Source organism: Diabrotica virgifera, chromosome 9, assembly GCF_917563875.1.
Source record: "Diabrotica virgifera virgifera chromosome 9, PGI_DIABVI_V3a".
Classification (NCBI taxonomy): domain Eukaryota; kingdom Metazoa; phylum Arthropoda; class Insecta; order Coleoptera; family Chrysomelidae; genus Diabrotica; species Diabrotica virgifera.
In genome coordinates, this window is record NC_065451.1 from 223,626,092 (window position 1) to 223,649,216 (window position 23,125).

The 23,125-nt window shown below is 34.6% G+C and overlaps 5 protein-coding genes across 5 annotated transcripts; all 5 read left to right on the top strand.

Annotated features, from left to right (window-relative positions):
* Positions 1–16: 16 nt before the first annotated feature.
* Positions 17–6,980, top strand: LOC114325033 (zinc finger protein 845-like). The gene is made up of 4 exons (XM_028272956.2): positions 17–123; positions 1,314–2,094; positions 2,999–3,072; positions 5,588–6,980. Exons 1-4 carry the CDS (start codon positions 17–19, stop codon positions 6,978–6,980), a joined length of 2,355 nt encoding a protein of 784 aa, XP_028128757.2.
* A 711-nt stretch (positions 6,981–7,691) lies between these two features.
* LOC114325034 (zinc finger protein 664-like) lies at positions 7,692–9,107 on the top strand. The gene has a single exon (XM_028272957.2). The coding sequence runs from the start codon at positions 7,692–7,694 to the stop codon at positions 9,105–9,107; it is 1,416 nt and encodes a 471-aa protein (XP_028128758.2).
* Positions 9,108–9,945: 838 nt separating this feature from the next.
* Positions 9,946–14,131, top strand: LOC126892966 (zinc finger protein 182-like). Its single transcript, XM_050662914.1, has one exon. The coding sequence runs from the start codon at positions 10,859–10,861 to the stop codon at positions 12,287–12,289; it is 1,431 nt and encodes a 476-aa protein (XP_050518871.1). The 5' UTR covers positions 9,946–10,858; the 3' UTR covers positions 12,290–14,131.
* Positions 14,132–14,810: 679 nt separating this feature from the next.
* On the top strand, positions 14,811–16,166 carry LOC114325075 (zinc finger protein OZF-like). The gene has a single exon (XM_028273004.2). The coding sequence runs from the start codon at positions 14,811–14,813 to the stop codon at positions 16,164–16,166; it is 1,356 nt and encodes a 451-aa protein (XP_028128805.1).
* A 4,115-nt stretch (positions 16,167–20,281) lies between these two features.
* Positions 20,282–22,940, top strand: LOC114325074 (zinc finger protein 883-like). The gene has a single exon (XM_050662913.1). The coding sequence runs from the start codon at positions 21,025–21,027 to the stop codon at positions 22,792–22,794; it is 1,770 nt and encodes a 589-aa protein (XP_050518870.1). The 5' UTR covers positions 20,282–21,024; the 3' UTR covers positions 22,795–22,940.
* The last annotated feature ends 185 nt before the right edge of the window (positions 22,941–23,125 follow it).

Consider the following 23,125-nt stretch of genomic DNA (forward strand, 5'->3'; position numbering starts at 1 on the left):
ATAAATAATATAAATAATGCGCATTTGTTCTAGCCATTTGAAAACGTGCTTCTGCTTTATGAAGTTCCAACACGTTGCTACAACCGTTAGGTTGAGCTTCACTTTCACTTTGGAAATAACCCAGTAAGTCCTTCCAAATGTCTGTTGCATCTGCTATAGTGCAGGTATTTCTGTGGCATTTATCCAAAGCTGTTGCAACAACTTTCAGCTTTGCTTTTTTTTGTTTTAAAACAGTGTTTTTTTGTTTTAAAACTGTTTTTTTTAATGAAAAAAAAACTGTTTTAAAACAAAAAACATTGTTTTTAACCAAAAAAAAAACATGTTTTTTGTTTTTTTTAAACCAATTTTTGTCCAACCCTGGTTGGCAGTTAAGAGCAACTCCAGTCATTCATGCTTTCATCTATGCACGCTTTCTCACCCACCCATTCATACTTCCTTTCATTCAACTCCAATTATTCCTTACTTTCATGTACACACCCTTACTCATCCTCCCATTCATTCTGGCATTAAGATGGGGTAGCCTGTGTAGGTCGGATGTAAAAGGTCCTTCCCCACTGACTGCCCCACAACGATACATACAAATATAACTAAACAAAAATAAACAAGAATAAAAGAGATGAGAAAAAGGAACAGAGCAGAAAGAGGGTAAGAGGGAAGAGAAAAAAAGGAGAAAAGAAGAGAAAATGAAAGGGAGAGAAACAGAGAAGAGAAAGAAAAGATAGAACACATGAACAGGAAAAAAACAGAAAGTGAAAATAATTGTTTGAAGAAGGGTAAAAGTTAAAAAAAGAAACTTTCTTTAAAAAGAAAAAGTCTTCAAAAGAAGACCAAATTTAACGTGTATATATACTACAACTTCTGCCGCTTCACGTATTTCCATCGCCATCTACTTCTACCTCTCCAGGTGTCTTCATCAATGGTTCTGTCTTTCATGAACATGTCTTTCACGTTTTGCTTAATACATTGGCGTACTCTAGACCAGTGGTTCCCAACCTTTTATCTCTGGCGACCCACCTTCTGATGTTTTTTCATATTCGTGACCTATCCCTCACCCATGATGATATTATGTACGTTATTCAGCTACTGTAAGAACCACGCCGCGACCCACCTGAAATCTGCCCGCGACCCACGGGTTGGGAAACGCTGCTCTAGACGATAAAATGATATATTATCGTCACAAGTTTCTACATTTTGATTGAGTTTCTTATATAACGCCTTCTCTGAATGCCCAATGTCATTTACATGAGAATTTTAACATGAAAATATAATAATATTGGTTAGAGATTTAGTTACTAATATAATTTATTTTGTAGGTTTTGCGGAAATAACTATAGTATTAACTCATACCCTAGTACATTAGATAATATTGACTTGGAATTGGCTATTGGCATGTTTCCTGAATGTGTGTTAATAGTTTCAGAACCCAATACAACTAACGACGAAACGGTATTCGACAGAAAAATAGAGAAGATAAAAGATCCTTTAGAAAATACAAAGAAAGGCAAAAGAAAAACAAATGAAGAGAAGTCAGAAGCTAAAAAATCAAAGCCTAAAGAGATTCCAGTATATTATAGAAAAAGAGTTCCAATTGTAGAATATAAAAATCCATTTGATTATTTTGCTTTTGAGAATAATCTACTGACTGCGTCCGCAATGAAGAAACGATCATTGAGAGAAGAAGAAATACAAAATACAACAACTGATGATATTCAGTTCGAATGTAGAATTTGTTACAAAAAACATGGGAGCAAAGACAGCTTGTTTAATCACTATGAAATGCATAAAGCAATATCAGATCTGTTAGATGATGCAACTGAAGATCAAGTAGAAAGTATGGAAGAGGGAAAAATTACTTGTGACCTATGTCAAGTTAGTTTTAAAGATAAATGGAATTATAATCATCACGTTTTACGAACACACAAATCAAAGGAACATTACTGCGACATATGTAAGAGAAACTACGACAATGAGTACAGGTTGAGCATCCACAATGCGACTCATAGCTCAGATCCCCATACATTTGTTTGTGTTGTTTGTAAAACATTCAGTACTCCAAATAAAGAATCCTTATACGCTCATATTCGTTCCGAACATGTAAAAGAAGACTTATATTGCAAAGAATGTGACAAACATTTTTTCTCGAAAAGCTGGCTTGAGGGTCACAAAATGTTCCATAAAAAGTCTCAAGAGTTTGAACCGAAGCGTTGTAATCTCTGCTCTCGAGAATTTACAACCGATAAGCAATTGCTCGTCCACATACAAGAAAGCCATAACGATAACTCTCTCATTACGTTCAAAAAATATAAATGCACGACTTGTAATTTGACTCTGCCTTATAAAAAAAATCTGGATCAACACATGGAAAATATGCATTCCAGCGATAAGGACAAAAAGTCTTTCCTTTGCACTTATTGTGGACGTTCATTTGCTTCTAAATGGCCTTTAACAGCACATATGAAAATACATGAAGATGGACAATATCTGTGTTCTTTTTGTGACAAAAAATTTAAACAGAAACCGAGCTTGACAAAACATCTTCGAACTCATACTGGGGAAAAGCCATACAAATGTCATGTTTGTGGCAAAACTTTCGCACAAAGATCACCCCTCACTGTACACTTACGACAGCATACCGGGGATCGTCCTTATTCTTGCAAAAAATGTGAAAAAGGTTTTGTTACTAAAACTATTAGAGACTACCATGAAAAAACTTGTAAGAAATAAAATGTACAATTGCTATCAATAAATATTTCAATAGAGCTATTACTGACTAGTTTTTAAAATACTTGAAACGGTGCCAAAGATACGATCGTTTCTCCCCTTATTTTTTAAATTATATCCGATTGTAGTTTTGCTTATCACTCTACTGGTTCCCATTTGAAAACCGTTGAGTATTATTCAATATAGTTGAAAGCCTGACAAATTTTGTACACGCTTGAATGAATGAAGGAAGTGAAAAAAGTGTATTAAAGTGTGTAAATATATTTAATTTCCTTAGCTAAGCGCTCTCGACACAAATGTCATCTTCAGAGCTAATGGTCAAAGTATAAAAAAGTACCACTACTTCGAGTTGTAGGTGTGTGCATCGTATTAAGAAATTTGGTCTGTTGTGCAACTCCGGATGATGAAAGATTTAATAAATTATAAATAATAATTGTAAAACAGTAAAAACAACCACTTAGACGTTACAAACATATAAAATTTGGTCATGGTAAAGGTTTCATAAAAAGTCTCAAGAGTTTGAACCGAAGCGTTGTAATCTCTTCTGTATCTCTATAACTGTGCATTAGTACTCCCAGGTAGTTGATACTTCTTTCTTACTGGATACTTTAAAGATTACCATACTTTTTATTTTATTTGACAATATTATCATGTTGAACTTTCTTGCTGTTATATTAAATTGATATAAAAGTCTCTGAAGGTCATCTTCACTCTCTGCAATAAGTATGGCATCATCTGCATAGCATACTATAGAGATAATTTTTTCATCCATTCTGTACCCTATACTCAGGTTTTTGACTTTATGAATAATTTCATCCATGATGAGGTTAAACAGCAGCGGGCTCAGTGAGTCTCCTTGTATCGGCTGTGTTAGTTTGTTATTAATTCTGGCCTGCATCTTATTTCTGATGTATATGTTTTCGATAGTCTTGATAATATCTGATGGTATGTTTCTTTTATATAACAGGTGAATTATGTCATTCACCTTTACATGGTCCATTGCCTTTTGTAGATCTATGAAGCAACAGTAAGCCGGGACGTTATATTCCAGCGATTTTTAATGATTTTTTTAGTACTTTAACTTAAAAATTGGAATTAATTTCCATTGAAAATGGTAGATTACGTAAAACAATTATTGCTTTTGCCGGTTTCTAGAAAAGAATGGTCCCTTATCAATTGTCTCTTAACAATTCTGATAGTCAATGCTCTTAGCAGATCGTATTTATGGATCTCATAGGAAAGTATAAAGACTTGGGGTGGTATTTGCCCTTGGTATGGGGTTGGTCAGCAGGGATACACTTATTTACCCATCAGTACTTTATTTGTTGTTAAATACAGTTGTTTAATGTAGATAGTACTCAGCTGATGACGCCAATCATTATATATTACTCTACAGAGTTGCGGCAGGCAACCCCAAACCTAACTGAATCTCTCGCAATCTAACTAATGATAATCCCCGTATTATTCCGCGTGTTTCTATTTATTAGATCGATTTGTTTGTATACAATTTATTTTCATTTCTATTTCAAGTTTGTATATGTATGATATAATATTATGTTTACTGCTTACTTAGCAGAAGTCACCGTGTCATCAAAATGCTTGCCCCTCACGCGTGGTATACAATGATCGTATGTTTGTTATTTAACATTTTATATAAACAATATCGTAGTTAAGTATTTCGTATTTTTTAAAAGGATTTTAGAATTATCTGAATATTGAGTTAAGATATTGTAAACCAGGCTTAATTCGTCTATCCTTTCTATAAAATCTACTACGTTCGAACGTTTTTTGTAGAAGTGTGTGTTCCACTTACGTACCTGGTTTACTAATTCTGATTGTCTTATTTGTCTCGGTAACGTTAGGTCGTGTAATTGACTTCTGATGACCGAAATTTCCTGGGTTAATATGTCGGGTTCAGATTCTTTGGAAGTTTTGACTTTTGGGATTGTTCCTGTCGCTTCACCGGCAACTTTAAAAAATTCTCTGAGCCTTAATCTCAACTCTTCAACGGTTCCTTTAAAATCCAAGCATACCTGTGCGTAGTGTAATTCCTCTTTGATAGGCGATATATCCTCGACGTACCTGTCGTGGTACCGGTTATTGAGTCTGTGTTTGTCGTTTTTGGCTGAAGCGGCATCTTACTTTTGTTCGGGCACCAATTTGTGACGGGTAGCTCTGTTAGACAACAGACTCAGTAAAACATAGTTTTATTTTAAATAAAAAGATATATTCTTATAACCCTGTCACGATGAACTACCACAGAAAAAATTTAAATACTATCGTAAAGTGATATTTCAATTTTCTGTGGTAGTTCATCGTGACACAATGGCGCCCAACGTGGGGCGTCATTCGTAAAAAATCTTACCCAAAGTCCTGTTTGCACACGCAGTTGCTTCGTATACGAGTTTTAATGGTCTTTAACGGATCAACGGTTTTTCTAAATCAGACCAGCGTCGTACATCATTGCGCACAGAGAAAAAGCGTTTGTTTAGCGACAATGTAATTCGGAGAAATATTTGAGTTAATACTCGAATAATATAATAAGATGTTGTACCCAAAGAAAGGTTCAACTAAGATAGATGTGTCGCTCACGAAAGCTAACACACCAGAGATTGAATATTCATTTTCGTATTAAGATTGAACCCATAGCAAGCGAGGAAGAGACTAAACAGGAAGAACATAGAATATGATAAATAATTCCTCTACTTGATCCACTTAGAGTATAGAAGACCTTCCTCGTATCGTAAAGAAATATTTACAGCATTCTTTAAAATTGTCATACTTAGTTGATTTCTGTGAGAGTTTTAACATGAAAATGTAATAATATTGGTGGCAAATTTAGTTACTAATATAATTTATTTTGTAGGTTTTACGGAAATAACGATATTATCACATATCCTAGTACATTAGATAATATGGACTTGGAATTGGATATTGGCATATTTCCTGAATGTTTGCTAGTAGTTTCAGAACCCAATACAACTAATGAAATGATATTCGACAAAAAACAAGAGGAAATAACAGATCCTTTGAAAGATACAAAGAAAGGTAAAAGAAAAACAAACAGAGGAAAATCAGAAGCTAAAAAGTCAAAATCTAAAGAGATTCCAGTAAATGCATATGCAATGAAGCAACGATCATTGACAAAAAAAGAGATGAAAAATACAACGAATGATTTTCTATGGGAATGTAAAATTTGTTGCAAGGAATATAGGAGCAATGACAGTTTATGTGATCATTACGAAATGCACAAAACAATGTTAGATCAGTTAGACGATTCAACTGAAGATCAAATAGAAAGTATGAAAGAAGAAAAGAAAATTCCTCATGCTAGAAAAAAATTGTCGAGTAACGTCACTACCCCTATGAAAATTCCAGTTAGTGCTAAGGAATACAAAAATCCTTTTGATTATTGTGCTGAACGATGTAAAACCACTTGGAAATGTAAATTCTGTTTCGAAAACCTCGAGAGCAAAAGTACCTTGTTAGAACATTACGAAATGCATAAAAAAGTAATAGATAAATTAGAAGATGAAACCCCAAAAGTCAATGAAGATAAAAAATCCGTTAAATGCGACCTCTGCCTTACTGAGTACAAAGACAAATGGAGGTATGAGAGACATCTTCTTAATTTTCATGGAATACAAGAAGACTTATATTGCGCTTTGTGTAAAATTAGATTTGCATCTAAAGCGTCTTTTCACAACCACAGAATGATACATGCCAAGCAGACTGGACCAATTGGTTGTGATATGTGTTCCTTGCAGTTTAGTACAGAACGTAGACTATTTGAACACAAGCAAGAGGTACATGTTCAACTCACTCGGTACAAATGCTTCAAATGCGATCTGACTTTACCTTTTAAAACGAACCTGGATGAGCACAACAGGCGTATCCACACTTCTACAGAGAACTCTTACTTGTGTAACATCTGCGGAAGGGGCTATCCCAGATTAGGACCACTGACGCACCATATGAAGATTCATAACGAGGGGCAGTATGTATGTTCGGTTTGTGGAAAGAAATTCAAACAAAAACAGAACCTGAAAATTCATTCAAGGGTTCATACTGGTGAGAAACCTTTCAAATGCCATATTTGCGATAAGTCTTTCAGTCAGAAGCCTCCTCTGAACGTACATTTAAGAATACACTCAGGAGAAAGGCGATTTGCTTGCAAAATCTGCAAAAAAGGATTTGTTACTAAGACTATTAGGGACTATCACGAGAAAAATTGTTCGAATATAAAAAAGAAAATATAAAAATGTTCATAAAGACATGTTTTAATTAAATAGTTTCCATCATCAGTGGTCTTTCTCCTTCTTTGTCCTTTATCCTTCGTAATCGTCTAAAGGAAGCTCGAGCATCTTGCAATTAAGGGCACTCCACAATTCTTCCTTTTCCTTTCTACTAGTGAAGTGTAGGAGCATATAATGTTTACGTTGGTATTGCCTACATTCAGTTGGACACTCATTATCGTATCACTTCTTCTGGTTACTCTTACAACATGTTCCTTCCACTCATTGTTCAAAATAATACCGAGCATTCCTCCTTTATCTGTCATACTTCCGACATTGAGCGTTGCAGTTTTCAGGTCTAAATTCTTTCTTCTTCTTCAGGTCCTTCCGTCTTCTGAGGGTTAGTCCTAGCTCACTTTTCGCATGGGTCCTTTAAAAAACTATTGTATGGGCGAGGACCTTTAAACTATTTTCCATATTACTTCCTTCTATCAAGAAATTAGTTACATGTTACCTCTGCCTTACTGAGTACAAAGACAAATGGAGGTATCAGAGACACCTTCTTTATAAAGACATGTTTATAAAATATAATATTAATAGAATTTATTTATTTATTTAATAATTTAGTAAAAATATGATATTAATGTGAGTTTTTTTAGGATAATAAACACTTCACCTTTTTTGTTCAACTCATTATCGTCTTCCAACAGTAGCAGCTTCCAGAATGTTCAATCCATGTCCACTCGACTACTACCTATCCAAGGAGCACCCATGTATTACATTATTGTACCAAACAACCATGTTTCTGCAGCCGTGTCATCACAAACCCCACTACTGGTGAAATCAAAACCTTCTCCACCTGCACTTAAAGTAATCCCGAAAGTTGTGATGGCATCAAATACTGTTGGATCTAGATCTTCGCCTTCATTGAAAGTAATACCAACCAAAGAGCTAATGAATTATCCGACAAGTTTGTCAAATTTACTTCCTAACCAACCAATCGCATTTCAGAGTAAAGGTCCTGTGCCCAAATATTACGCTAATCCTTTCGACTATACTCCTTATGTAAAAAACACTTTATCTTTAACCCACACACAAAAAATAGCCGAACTAGAGAAACGTAGCCAAAGCGAACGAAATTTAATGCAGGAAAAAGCGTTTTCTTGGGTTTGTAAAATTTGCAAGAAAGAATTCCACGAAAAAGAACTTCTTCTGGATCATTACGAAATGCACAAGAATACCACAGATGAGCTAGGTGATTTCGATGAAAATAACGATGCATATAACATAAGCAGCAAAGAAATCACTTGTCCAATTTGTATGACGCCGTATACCAGCATATCTAATTATCAGTCCCACGTGTCTCATAAACACAAACCAAAAGACCATTATTGTGAGACGTGTAAATATAATTTTACTGACGATTATTACTTGAGTCTACACAATGCCATCCACAATGAAGATCCAGAATTGTATGAGTGCGTGGTATGCAAAAAGTTTAAAACAAAAATCAGCAGAACGTTGTACGAGCATATAATCAAAGAGCATGAAAAAGAGGGAATGTATTGCAATGAATGTGACAAGACGTTCTCATCTCAGACATGGTTCGAAAGTCACAAAATATTTCACGTAGAAATTAATGAAAAAGATTCATATAAATGTCGCCGATGTGAGGCTAAGTTTACTACGAACTATTATTTGATGCAGCACATGCAAGAATCTCACACCAAATACAAATGCAATGAGTGTGATGTAACGTTTCCCTACAAGCAAAATTTAGACGACCATAACCGACATTTGCATGTAACTGCAGAAGAGTTTCTTTGCAATGAATGCGGAAAAACGTTTACAAAGATAGCCAATCTTAAGACTCACGAATCTACGCATCAAATAGGAAAGTACGTTTGTTCTGTTTGTGGTAAAGTGTTTAAAAAAACCGCAAACCTTAAGGTTCATTTTAGGATTCACACCGGGGAAAAACCACACAAATGCCGGTTCTGTGATAAATCTTTTTCCCAGGCATCAACTGTTAAGATACATATGCGAATCCATACCGGGGAGAGACCATATTCCTGTTCCAAATGCAACAAAGGGTTTATTTCCAGAAACTTGAAAGGTACCCATGAGAAGAAATGTAATAATTTCAAATAGTTCAAGATTTGTTTCACTGTTAATTAAATATTTTTGTAACCTTTTTCTTTATTTTTCGAAGTTTTGTAATAATCCGATAGTATATAGGAAATATACTAAGGGCTCGTTGGTCGGACTCGGGAGCTCTATTAGAGTGGATTTTAGAGCCCCACGTTGGGCGCCATTGTGTAAGGTTCTAACCAAGTGGGTCATGCTCATAGACATATTAAGGGTAGACAAGGCTAATGACCAAAAAAGCGAAACGCGCGGGCAGTCGATCGGTGGTCTGTCTATCTCTTTTTACTAAGCGATCCCACTCATATGACAGACAAAGATGGCTAGACCACTCAATTTTTAATATTGGCGTTACACCTCGATGCACAGAGCGACCCATACCTTGCCTGGTCTACCGTTTATTATGTCTATGGTCATACCATTTTGAAATCCACGATTGACTTAGTGACTTGACTACCATCGCGCCTCACGTCTTATATATTTCGAAATCGTCACGTCTCGACTGTATAAATTCTTTAACTGATATAAGTGCCGCCATTCCTGAATTAAGGTCAATATTTGGATCTTATCTTATTTGATATACCGGATTTACACTCAGTCCTGTTGGACAGGGAATTGTGCAGGGATTTAGACAGCATGAGTGTGTAAATAGGTCACTTGCGCTGACACTGCTCATGCTGCTGCCGGTTGCCATTGCACGGCGATCCCCAAATTTTCTTTTTTTGGGATGAAAGGAGAGGCAGCGCGAATGCAAGTGAGTATTCACATTCAGCCACTCTTGCTCACTTGCCGCCAGCATTTAAGTGTCAAAGGAAGTATTGCGTTTCGTCGTTTCTCGAACAACTAAGTACTTACTTGCTTCTATTATTTTTTTGTAATGAAACGGCCCTATTAAGCTACCCCTATGTTTTTAATAATTAAGCAGATTGCATATAAATAATTGAACTTCGAAAATCATCCAAGAAAAACGATCAATTTCGCTTTTGTACACCCTGTATTTTAACATCCTGAAATAACGTCGTTCTATTGCGATGAATTTCTTTCATCCATCATTTTCTTTGACGACGGCATTTTTTATTTCTTTAATAAAATAATTATTTATACTGACAAGACATAATGCTGTCGCCGCAATAACCTCCACGTCTTCCATCGTTGCGAGTCGTTGGGTAAATGAGTTGAGTGAGGACATTGGTGAGGACTGATGTGAACACTTCATTCGCGTCGATATTGTATTCCGGACAATATTTCCGGCAGTGGCAGGAGCAGTGGCAAAGGCTGAGTGTGAATCCAGCAATAAATAAGACATTATTTTTTATATACGTATGTGTTTGCATAAAACAAAAATAATTATAATATGTAAATAATGTGCTGTTTTTTACGTTTGGGGCTTTGTAGGGACTCTGGGTCGCTACCCAGCCTGCCTCCCTTAAATCCGGCCCTGGAGTATCTACCAACTACAAACATTAATTGTTTGGCGAATGGTCTACCTTGGTTATAATTTATGTTGGCAAAGTCGCGGAATATGAATATGATGTTTATTTCAGATGAAATTGTTCGAACATGATTAAAAATTAAATATTTGGCAAAATTTTGGCATTCTAAAAAATATTTTGTTTGTTTTTAAAATAACAAAATGTCTGACTAATTGGCTCGGCCAAGGCCATCAAATTCACTCAAAAAAAAAAGAAATATTTAGACAACTAAAAAATACCCTAAAACATTTATGTTTTATTTTATTATTTGTTCTTGTTTTAGTTATGTTTTACTTAAATAAATATTATATTAATGTGAGTTTTTTTAGGGCAATAAACAGTTCAACTTTTTTGTTCAACTCGTTATCGTCTTCCAAAAGTTCCGGGGCTGTACCATTACAGACTCAACTACTGGTAACATACAAAACGTCTCCACCGGCACATAAAGTAATCGCGAAAGTTAAGATGGAATCAAATACTGTTGCATCTAGATCTCCACCTTCATTGAAAGTAATACCAACCAAACAACTAATGAATTATCCGACAACTGTGTCAAAGGTACCTCCAAACAAACCAGTAACAACTGAGAGTGAAGATGATTCGCCTACATATGTTTTTCCTTTCGACTATACTCCTTACGTAAGAAACACTTTACCGTCGATCTGTTTACGAAAAATAGCCAAAGTAATGGCTAGAGAAGAAGATTTAACGCAGAAGAAAGTGTTCGCTTGGATTTGTAAAATTTGCAAGGACAAATTCCATGAAAAAAAACTTCTTCTGGAGCACTACGAAATGCACAAGAATACCACAGATAAGCTAGATGACATCGACGAAAATAATGATGCATATAACATAAGCAGCAAAGACGTCACTTGTCCAATTTGTATGACGACGTACGGCACCACATCTTTATTTCAACAACATGTTGCTCATAAACACAAACCAAAAGACCATCATTGTTATACGTGTAAACTTACTTTTAATGACGATTTTTACTTGAGTCTACATAATACCAAACACAATAAAGATCCAGGATGGTACGAGTGCGTGATATGCAAGAAGTTTCAAACAAAAGACACCATGGCCTTAAACGAGCATATGACCAAAGAGCATGTAGAAGAGGAAATCTATTGCAACGAATGTGACAAGACGTTCACATCAAAGACGTGGTTCGAAGATCATAAGATATTCCACGTAGAAATGAATAAAAAAGATTCATATGAGTGTCGCAGATGCGAATCTACCTTCACCACCAACTATTACTTGATGGAACACATGCAAGAATCCCACACCAAATACAAATGCAATCAGTGTGATGTAACCTTCGCCTACAAGCAAAATTTAGATGTACATAACCGCCATTTGCATTTAACTGAACAAGAGTTTCTTTGTAATGAATGCGGTAAAACGTTTCCAAAAATATCTAGTCTTAGGCTTCACGAAACTTTGCATAAAAAAGGAAAGCATGCTTGTTCTGTTTGTGATAAAGTGTTCACAAAGAGAAATTACCTTAAAGACCATTTGCTGACTCACACGGGAGAAAAACCACACAAATGTGATTTCTGTGATAAATCTTTCTCCCAGAGGACCAGTGTTAAGATACATATGCGTATCCATACCGGGGAGAGACCATATCCTTGTTCCAAATGTAAGAAAGGGCATATTAGCAAAGCCGTAAAAGATGTTCATGAGAGAAGGTGTAATAATTTTAAATAGTTATATAGTTTATAAGAATATATTTTTTTCGCTGTTAATAAATACATACATACTATATCGGTTTTATAGCGTTCTACGTCTTTCCATTCCTAATCATCTCTCCTTTCTATTGTGGCAGTCTTCCTCTCTTAGATTTCTTTCAGACATCGTCTTGGAGATGCCCTTTATCCATGTAGTTGCTGGTCTTCCTCGTTTTCGTTTTTCTGTGGGGTCCATTCTAACACTTTTTTGGGATTCTCCTTTCCTCCATTCGTCTTACTTGTCCGTACCATACAAGCTGTTGTCTTTCGGTGTCATCTGTGATTTTTCTTCCTATTTCCATTTTTGTCTAATGTCGCTGTTAATAAATATTTTTGTAAATTCTTTATTTGTCACCAATCTCTTTTTACGTTTTCGAATATTGCCATCATGGCATCTATTATTCAAGCTTTGAGCTCTTCCGATTCATTTGTGGCGGAAAATAAGTCCGCATTAACATTTTAGTTTTACCATTGGTTGGGTGACTTGGCATCTTCTACAATTTTTTTCTCCATTCTTTCCTGTTTTTATTTATGGATACAGATTCTCTAACTCCCATCTTCTTAAGGTCCTCGGCTATCTGGTTCTCTCATCTGCCTGATACAGGTCTCCATTTGATAATTTTCTTGATAACGGCTTCTGGATTTCTCCTATCTTTATGTCCCATCCATCTGAGTCTCTGTATCTTGATAAATCTGACGATGTCTTCTCCTTTCAAAAGTTCTCTTACTTCGTGGTTCATCAGTTTTCTGAATTCAATATTGCTTAAGTTTAGTGGGCTTGCTACCCTCCGAATTATTTTTCTCTCTAGTGTCCTCAATCTTTCTTCATATTTCTGTGTCAAACATGTTACTTCAGTACCATTATGTGATTACTGGTCTAATTGCTGCTCTGTAAATTTTCAATTTAGTTCTTTTTTAGTTATTACCTCCTTAGAAATTGGATGCAAAGTGCTCAAAATAGAGCACAATGGACAAAAATTAGGGAGGCCTATGTCCAACAGTGGACGCAAAGGGCTGGATGATGATGCTGATGATTACCTCTTTATTTGTTGTTTTTCTCCATACTCCATCATTGTCCTTCCGTATATCTTACATAATATCTTTCTTTAATTTAACACCTAAGTTCCGCTGCCGTACATAATCGAAAGGTGCACAATCATTTTTTATATCCTGATTTTCGTAATCCTGGATAGACTTAGATTTGATCATTTTGTTTAGTACTCATACAGCTTTACTTCCTTTAGTAATCCTTTTTCTATTTGCGCATTTTCTTTGGCTCTATTTGTAATCGTCACTCCAAGGTATTCGAACTGATCATCTTTTTCAAAACGATATTCTCTACTTCCGCTACTCATTCTTAGATTATCTTCCGGCTCAATTTTTTTTGCTCTCGTTTTAAAATATTTTGTTTTATTTTCGCTTATGCATAGTCCAAACTTTTTCCATATTGTTTCTACTTTTTTGAATGTTCTTATGAGTTCTGATTTTGATCTCGCAATCAATGGTATATTGTCTGCAAAAGCAATAACTTATTGCCTCTTCTAGCTTCTAGAATAAGGTTAAATAAAGTTGTGGACAGTGGATCTCCTTGTGTTAATCCCCTCCTTACCGTAAAAGACTTATTTTTTGAGTCATTATTCAGTTCATTTCTTAGTCAATAAGAGTTGTAGTCATCTTTTTTTCGTTTATTGCTGTCATTTAGCTTTGTTGGATAAAAAAAATTATATTCTATAATTTTGTTGTCAACATTATTTAGTGTAACTATTCTGTATTGCATATGTAAATAGCATTGTATATGTAAATAAATTTTGTAAAAAATAAAGCTTTATTCTACGCCCATAACTGTAGCGTTAGATAGAAACTGCCAAATACATATAATTCGTAGGCCTAAATCAGGTCGCTCGACTAGTTCCTTGTTTTAATGTATTTTCATCTTTTAGAATTACAGGTAGAAAAGACAATATTGAAAATTTTTATTATAAAGGACCCTTACAATTCTGAGATTAATTAATAATTAGTATGTGACATTATCCTAACCTATCGTCACATAAATGGCGCCCAACGTGGGGCTCTCACAATATTTTATTGTAAGTGTACCATGTTGAATTTTATTTTTTATTGTATATTATCTAATTTTTCTTTCAGCTCAAGATGGTGTGTTTATCTTAGCAGTTGTTAATTTTTCTGTTATGTCTGTTTCGTAGTTTGATCCTTTATAAGTTTATTGGAAAAAATTCATTGTTATATTCTAAATCATATATTTTTTATTATTATTGTCTTAGTGTTATGTTATAGTTGAATAAATATTATATTAATATGATCTTTTTAGGACAATAAACACTTCAACTTTTTTGTTCAACTCGTTATCTTCTTCCAAGAGTTGCAGTCTTAAAAATGTTCAAGCCTCGTCCAATCGACTACTACGTGTCCAAGGAACATCCAAGTATTACATTATTTTACCAAAGAACTCTGTATCTGCGGCTGTGCCATCACAAACCCAAATGGTGACATCAAAAACGGCTCCACATGCACTTAAAGTAACACCATCACAAAACCAACTGTTGATGACAAAAAAGACTTCTCCACCGGTACTTAAAGTAATTTCGAAAGTTTTGATGGCATCAAATACTGTTGGATCTGGACCTACACCTCCAATGAAAGTAATCCCAACCAAAAATTTAATAAATCACCCGACAACTTTGTCAAATGTACATCCAAGCACTCAAGTCGTAATCCAGAGTGAACGTGTTTCGCCCATATATATTAACCCTTTCGATTATACTCCTTACGTAAAAAACACTTTGTCACCCATCTGTAGACTAAAAATATTCGATGCAGCTAAAGGTGAACGAAATTTAATGCAGGAAAAAGTATTCTTATTCGCTTGGACTTGTAAAATTTGCAGGAAAGAATTCCCCGAAAAAGAACATCTTCTGGAGCACTACGAAATGCATAAGAATACTACAGATCAGCTTGGTGATATCGACGAAAATAACGATACATATACCATAGGCAGCAAAGAAGTAACTTTGAATCCAATTTGTATGACGACGTATACCAATATAGCTCGTTATCAACAACATGTTGCTCAAAAACACAAACCAAAAGACCATTATTGTGATACGTGTAAACATACTTTTACTGACGATTTTTACTTGAGTATACATAAGTCCACGCACAATCAAGATCCAGGATTATACGAGTGCGTGATATGCAAAAAGTTTCAAACAAAAAACACCAAAACCTTATACGAGCATATATCCAAAGAGCATGTAAAAGAGGAAATGTATTGCAATGAATGTGACAAGACGTTCTTATCGAGGACGTGGTTCGAAGATCATAAAATATTTCACGAGGACATTAATAAAAGACATACGTATAAATGTCGCAAATGCGAATCTACATTCACATTCACGTCCAACTATTCGTTGATGGAACATATGCAGGAATCTCATATCAAATACAAATGCAATCAGTGTGATGTAACCTTTCCCTACAAGCAAAATTTAGACAAACATAACAGCCATCTGCATTTAACTGAAGGAAAGTTTATTTGTAATGAATGTGGGGAAGCATTTACAAAATTGTCCACTCTTAGGTTTCATGAAATAATCCATAAGGCAGGGAAGCATGTTTGTTCTGTCTGTGGTAAAATGTTTAAAAAGAAAGTAGCCTTGAACCTTCATATGAGAGGTCATACTGGGGAAAAACCGTACAGCTGCAATTTCTGCGATAAAGCTTTTGCTCAAAGGAACGTTTATTACACACATAGAAGAATTCATACAGGCGAGAGGCCATTTTCTTGCTCCGAATGTAAGAATTCTTTCACCGATAGATCGGCTCTTAGGCAACCTTAAATCTTTCACCGATAGAACGGCTCTTATCAAACATATGCGAGTCCATTCCAAAGAGAAACCGTATTCTTGTTCCATATGTAAGAAAGCTTTCTCCCAGATTTCAAATCTTAATAAACACATGCGAATTCATTAACAACAAGAGACCGATTCATTGTTCCAAATGTAAGAAAGATATGTTACGGTTAAATTAGATAATCGGTACCTAATTGTATACAATTACCAAGAACCAGTGGTAAAAGTAAGTAAGCTGATGAATAAAAACAATAAATTCCATCAGCTATTCAAGACGTGTGATTTTTATTGAACTGAATTAAAACGAGACATTTTGTTTAACCTGAATTGAGCATTTTTGCCCGAATTAATATTACTACTTAACTTACTTACAATTTGTTGTGACATGGGAAACTCTCATGGAACTTGGAATTACACAAATTTTCATTTTTTACATTTTCACTTAAAAAGTAGTAGCCGTAAAACGAACTTAAGGTTCCGCGGAACGGAATAGGAATAGCCGAACTAAACCGACTACGCACAAGTCCTGTAGTTGGTTCATTTCGGCTATTCCTACTCCGTTCCGCGGAACCTTAAGTTCGTTTTACGGCTACTGCTAGCGTAAATTTGTCGCCCGTGGAGCCTTAGCCTTAGGTAGTCACTAAGACTATGCAGTTGCTTTTATTTCTTTGTTATATTTTATAGTGTTGTTTGTCTTATTTCTGTTTTAATTAATTATATACGTTTACATCTGGAAAATGTTTATTTGTTTTTTTTTTATAGCACACGACTTATCCTTAACCTCGTTTACCGGTGACAGTAACAGTTATGTTTAAAATTTACACATTTCTTAAGATATCTCGAGATAGAAAAAAGGTATCGACATGCGGTTTTCGGTATTATGTTGCTAATTTAGTCTAATTTTGTAATACAACATTAAAAATGCATACTTGTATTTAATATTTTCCAAAGGAAACTAGATTTCTGAAAATAATTAAATAACGCCTTCTGGCTTGCATATTACTTATTAGGCTATTTCGAAAATAAGACACTTACATTGACGAAAAAGAGCTGTTTTCAACAAGACCAAGTATGCAAAATTCGATTTAGCAGAACCGGACTTACAGCCATTTTTTCATAACAAGGTTCCCACTCACGCCCACCTCTTATCTGCAAAGGTAGACTTAAACTTGTGAAATCAAATATTCGCAGAATTTTATGAAGAATCCGATGATTGGATTTCTAGTTCCCTTTCATTAGGTAAATTTTGTAAAATTTTGATTTTTTAATTTTTGATATTTAATTACGCCCTCTAGCGGTGGACCTTCAATTATGAAAATAATTTCCAGGCTTTTCCCGAGGCGACTTTTGTTATAAATATTTTTTTCTCAAAGCTGTACTATAAACGGTTCCTGAGATATGGACGAGAGCCATTCTTATTGGGACACCCGGTACATATAAGGATTGCTGAAGGATGCAGGACGATCCACCATCTGACATTCCGGAATTGTGAACTAAAATTGTTTCGTGCCAGAGGGTATCATCTGTTTTATCGGGAACGTCGTTGTGAATAATGTTTGCAATGCTATATCATGTATGCTAAATATACATAATAAATATGCATGTATGAATAATCATAAACATTTCAATATTAATTTCAGTACTGTTTATTTTGCCGCAGACTGCAATTTTAAATAGTTCCGTAGTATGTTTTATTATTTTTAATAAATATTTTTTAATAAATTGTTTTTGTTTGTCACTAATCTTCTTTGTACGAAGTTTTCGAGAGTAGTAGATGTTTAGACACTTCAGCACACTTTAATCCTTTGACCCTCCAAGCGTCAGTCGTGGGTTGAACTGTACGCGCATCCGCTTCGCGCATATAATTTGATTTTATTTTTTAAGGCTATGGGTACATAATTCGCAAATATTTTACGGCTATCCCTACTTTTTCTGTCTTTACACGGCAAATTACGTGTAGTAAAATTCTCACTGGTATGGAAACTGCAGATGTAAACATTAGGTTGACAGTGACATTGTCATTAGAAAGGTAGAGATGGCTATTTCGGTTTCGTTCAGTTTTTGAATGTTCTTGGATAACCTTTACTGTATAAATGATAGGATAATTTTTTCACCAGACTTACCATTTACCATTATTTATATACTATACAAATAGTCGAAAAAGAAAAAAAAATTGTAAAGTTATTTTAATAATGTCCTGTTACCATGGAAAGCTTAGATAAGGTTTGAACATGTGAAGAACTGCGTTGTATAAATGTAGTATTACTCAATTAATTTATAAATACTTTATTTATTTCTTTATTTGCGCAAATTAAAATATGGGACGTTGTTACAAGAAATGTGTTACTGAAAAGCGAAGAAATAGACGGTTGGCTCAATTGAAGTAAGTACATTTTTTTACATACATCAAATTAATTACTTTTGTATTTTTCAAATTAATTTTAAATTTATAGTGAAAATATGATCTATAAAATCTATCGGTAAACCAATAATTTTCGCATTAAATTTTATTCTCGTTTAAAGGAGTCTATATGTTGGATTGTTGGAAGTTTTTGCCGATTGTAGATATGTTTGTGGTCATATCAAATGATCACATCAAATGATTTATTACTATGATCACTACAAAGCGTAGCGCCAACCGTGTTTGCATTACACCAATCGTGATGGAATTAGTTTTCCATGTGCTTGTGATTTATTAATTCACATTTTTACGTTTTACGTACCAAATTATTAGAATTGTATGCTTTTTCTCATGAGGATCTTTCAGTGCGTCACAGTTTTTCGATTTCTTTCTAACGCATTAAATTGTATGTGACAGAAAAACGCCCGTCGATGATTACATTTCGTCGGTGACATTTATAGCATTTATTTTAGTTGTCAGTACATGGCGCCATAATCGAAAATAAAATAATTTGCGAATTATATAATATATCTACGAATTTAATCTGAACAATTTATAGGACAATACAAATCAAAGAAAATACCATTTTATAAATGCAATAAACAAAATTGATTTGTTTTTATGCCAAATTGCAAATAAAATGTGACAACTGTAAGATTTAACTAAAATGTCATGTCACTAAAATGTATATATTATCACGGACTTACCTTTTTTTCTATCATTTGTGACGCACTGAAAAATGCTCATGAAAAGAACATACATGAGTAAAAATGAGTGACTCAGATCCGAAGGGACAAAAAGAGTTACGCGAGGATAAAAATGAACAATTGTTATTTGTTAATCTTCTTCACAATTATTAAATTTTATTTGATAAAAGAATGACCCCAAAAATTAAGAATCTTCTTCTTAGTTTGTAAATTTTTCTATGACACACATTCATAAATGCTGCCATATTGTAACAAAAAAATACCTACGCCGAAGACGTCCACCCACCAACTTCACTTAAACTGAAGCAAAATACTACTACAAACAAGCACATACTTTAAAAGCGTAGTACATTCTTCTATGTAGGCTGGTAAATAGTAGCAAATACTACGGAGAAAAGCAAATGCTTTTTAAGTGTAGTGAAATCTTCAAAAATGGAGTACGTACTTGAAGCATTAGCATTTACTACATTTTATGCCACCATGGGCACTTTAGTGTATAGCTAAACTCGTACCTACTCGTTATAATAAATAACTTTTTATTAATTGTACGCCTTAAATCAATTATTATTTATCAAATACACTATCAATACTATTTAATAAACAACTCTTTGATTGATTTTATTATCATCGTAAAAGCGTTAAAAAGCAGTAGCAGAATGAACTGCTATATCAAAATAGCGGGTCGGACACATCTCTACTTGTCACTGTCTTGTCATAACATTATATTTGAATGAGTGCGTTGTATGACAAAGATAGCAAATGTTCGATTTCCACGGACATGGTGTCCATTTTTTTCGAATCCTGAAAAAACTAATAAATATTTTTAAAAAATTTAAACACAAAATGAAAGACTAATTATCGAGGGCCAAAAGTCCCTTAGAATATATAAGAAGTTTCTTTCGAATGAGATATTTGAAATTAAAAATCACACTACATTTTCTCTTAGTTTTTCATCCCTGTAAATTATTAAAATAAACATTATAGAAGTTCTCAGGGACTTTCGGCCCTCGCTAATAACGTAAACTTTCATTCTGGGTTTAAATTTTTCAAAAATTCTTATTAGTTTTCTCAGGATTCGAAAAAAAAATGAATCCCCATTTGAATAGCATTGCAGCCGAAAATACGTAACGATCCTCTTAATAAGTAAATTACAATTACTATTTAGGTTTATAAACTTCGTTGGAGAGACGTCCATTTCTCTACTTATTGTCATTAGAGTCACTGTCAGAATAATATATAATAGTGGTCCATTACTACGTGCCATAGAACCCTAAGATGAACTCTAGGCTAGTGTGGGAATGTCGATACGAACATAACAGTGTTATACTGGTGTGGGTTCCAGATCATCGGGATATTACGGTAACGAAAGAGCTCATGCACTTGCCAGGAGAGCATCAGCTACAAAATACCTTTGGAGACATCGTAGTGACTCAAAATATGTATATGGGACCCACCCACTAGACCTGCATAAGCTAGTACAGGGTTCTAGAATTCTGGAATGAGGTTTCATAAAGTAATGGAACATGCCATGTGGCTGCAGTACGACTGGTTCATAACAGATGGCTTCCAAAGGTAAAAAACTACTTGCCATATGTTCCCGATCTGGGCCATCTCAGTTCTCTAATGCCCATGATGTTTTTTATTCTTTTGATCTTCTTTTCAATAACGTGTTTTATGGGTTATTGTTTTAATAATGTTTTACTTAAATATTTTACTAACGTGAGTTTTTTTTAGGATAATGAACAATCCAACTTTTTTGTTCGACACATTATCATATTCCGAGAGTTCCAGCCTTCAAAATGTTCCAGCCTCGTCCAATCGACTACTACATGTCCAAAGAGGAACATCCAAGTATTACATTATTTTACCAAAGAACTCGGTATCTGCGGCTGTGCCATCAGAAACCCAACTGGTGCCATTAAAAACTTATCCACCTGCACTTAAAGTAATGCCATCACCAAACCAATTGTTGATGAAAACAAAGACTTCTTCACCGGTACTTAAAGTAATCCCAAAAGTTATGTTGGCATCAAATACTGTTGGATCTGGATCTACACCTTCACTGAGAGTAATCCCAACTAAAGATCTAATAAATCCCTTGACAACTTTGTCAAATGTATATCCAAATACACCAGTCGTAATCCAGAGTGAATGTGCTTCGTCCACATATGTTAATCCTTTCGACTATACTCGTGACGTAAAAAATACTTCATCGTCCATCTGCACACAAAAAATGGCCAATGTAGTAAAAGACGACCAAAATTTAATGCAGCAAAAAATATGGGCCTGTAAAATTTGCAGAAAAGAATTCCATGAAAAAGAATTTCTTCTGGATCACTACGAAATGCACAAGAATACCACAGATCAGCTTGGTGATATCGACGAAAATAACGATGCATATAACATAGGTGGTAAAGATGTAACTTGTCCAATTTGTTTGACGACCCATATTACCATAACTAGCTATCATCAACATGTTGCTAATAAACACAAACCAAAAGACCATAATTGTGATAAGTGTAAACATGCTTTTACTGACAATTTTGACTTAAGTATTCATAATACCAAGCACAATCATGATCCAGAATCGTACGAGTGCGTTGTATGCAAGAAGTTTCATACAAAAAACACCAGAATCTTATACGAGCATATATCCAAAGAGCATGTAAAAGAGGAAATGTATTGCAATGGATGTGACAAGACGTTCTTATCGAAGGCGTGGTTCGACATTCACAAAATATTTCACGTAGACATTAATAAAGCGAATACTTATAAATGTGGCCGATGCGAATCTGAATTCACTTCCAACTATTCCTTGATGGAACATATGCAAGAATCCCACACCAAATACAAATGCAATCAGTGTGATGTAACCTTTCCCTACAAGCAAAATTTGGACATACATAACAGCCATTTGCATGTAACTGAAGGAGAGTTTCTTTGTAATGAATGTGGGAAAACATTTACAAAATTAACAAATCTTAGGTCTCACGAAACAGTCCATAAGGAGGCTAGGTTTGTTTGTTCAGTCTGTGGTAAAATATTTAAAAAGAAAGAAGGCTTGGACCTTCATATGAGAGTTCATACTGGGGAAAAACCATATAAATGCAATTTCTGCGAAAAAGCTTTTGCTCACAAGAGCGATTGTAACACACATCGAAGAATTCATACTGGTGAGAGGCCATATTCTTGCTCCATATGTAAAAAATCTTTCTTTTGCTTATCCAGTTTTAAGAAACATAAGCGAGTTCATACAGGCGAGAGACCATATCATTGTTCCGAATGTAAGAAATCTTTCTCCCTTAGATCCAATCTTAAGAAACATATGCTAGTCCATACCGGGGAGAAACCATATTCTTGTTCTATATGTAAGAAAGCTTTCTCCCAGTCACGCACTCTTAAGATACATGAGCGAATTCATACGGGGGAGCGAGCATATCCTTGTTCCATATGTAAGAAAGCTTTCTCCCATATATCCACTCTTAATAAACACATGCGAATGCATTAGCGACAAGAACCGAATCATTCTTCCAAATAGTCCAGGGGGCATCTGTTTTGAGATGGACGTTGACAGGTGATTCAAATTTTTTTGCAGAAATTACTTGAAAATAACTCAAATAATAATATTTGAGTTATCCTCCCACTCAAAATGGCCCGGAACATTGTTTAAATAATCAAAATGTCAAAATATGAAGCCAAAATTCGATTTTTTTATTGGTTTTTTGATTATAACTTTAAAACTATTCATTTCTGAGAAAAGTTGTACTGACATAAAAGTTGCATAATTAAATTTTCTACAATATAGAATTGGTTAAAAATTTTTAAAATAGTCACCCTTG

Excerpts from the sequence above, each read along its gene's own strand:
- LOC114325033 (XM_028272956.2), top strand. The coding sequence starts at position 17 with ATGCGCATTTGTTCTAGCCATTTGAAAACGTGCTTCTGCTTTATGAAG. Across the intron at positions 124-1,313 it reads TTCACTTTGGAAATAACCCA|GTTTTGCGGAAATAACTATA; the intron begins GTAAGTCCTTCC and ends TTTATTTTGTAG. Across the intron at positions 2,095-2,998 it reads CTCATATTCGTTCCGAACAT|CTAAGCGCTCTCGACACAAA; the intron begins GTAAAAGAAGAC and ends TAATTTCCTTAG.
- LOC114325034 (XM_028272957.2), top strand. The coding sequence starts at position 7,692 with ATGTCCACTCGACTACTACCTATCCAAGGAGCACCCATGTATTACATT.
- LOC126892966 (XM_050662914.1), top strand. The coding sequence starts at position 10,859 with ATGTTTTACTTAAATAAATATTATATTAATGTGAGTTTTTTTAGGGCA.
- LOC114325075 (XM_028273004.2), top strand. The coding sequence starts at position 14,811 with ATGGTGACATCAAAAACGGCTCCACATGCACTTAAAGTAACACCATCA.
- LOC114325074 (XM_050662913.1), top strand. The coding sequence starts at position 21,025 with ATGAACAATCCAACTTTTTTGTTCGACACATTATCATATTCCGAGAGT.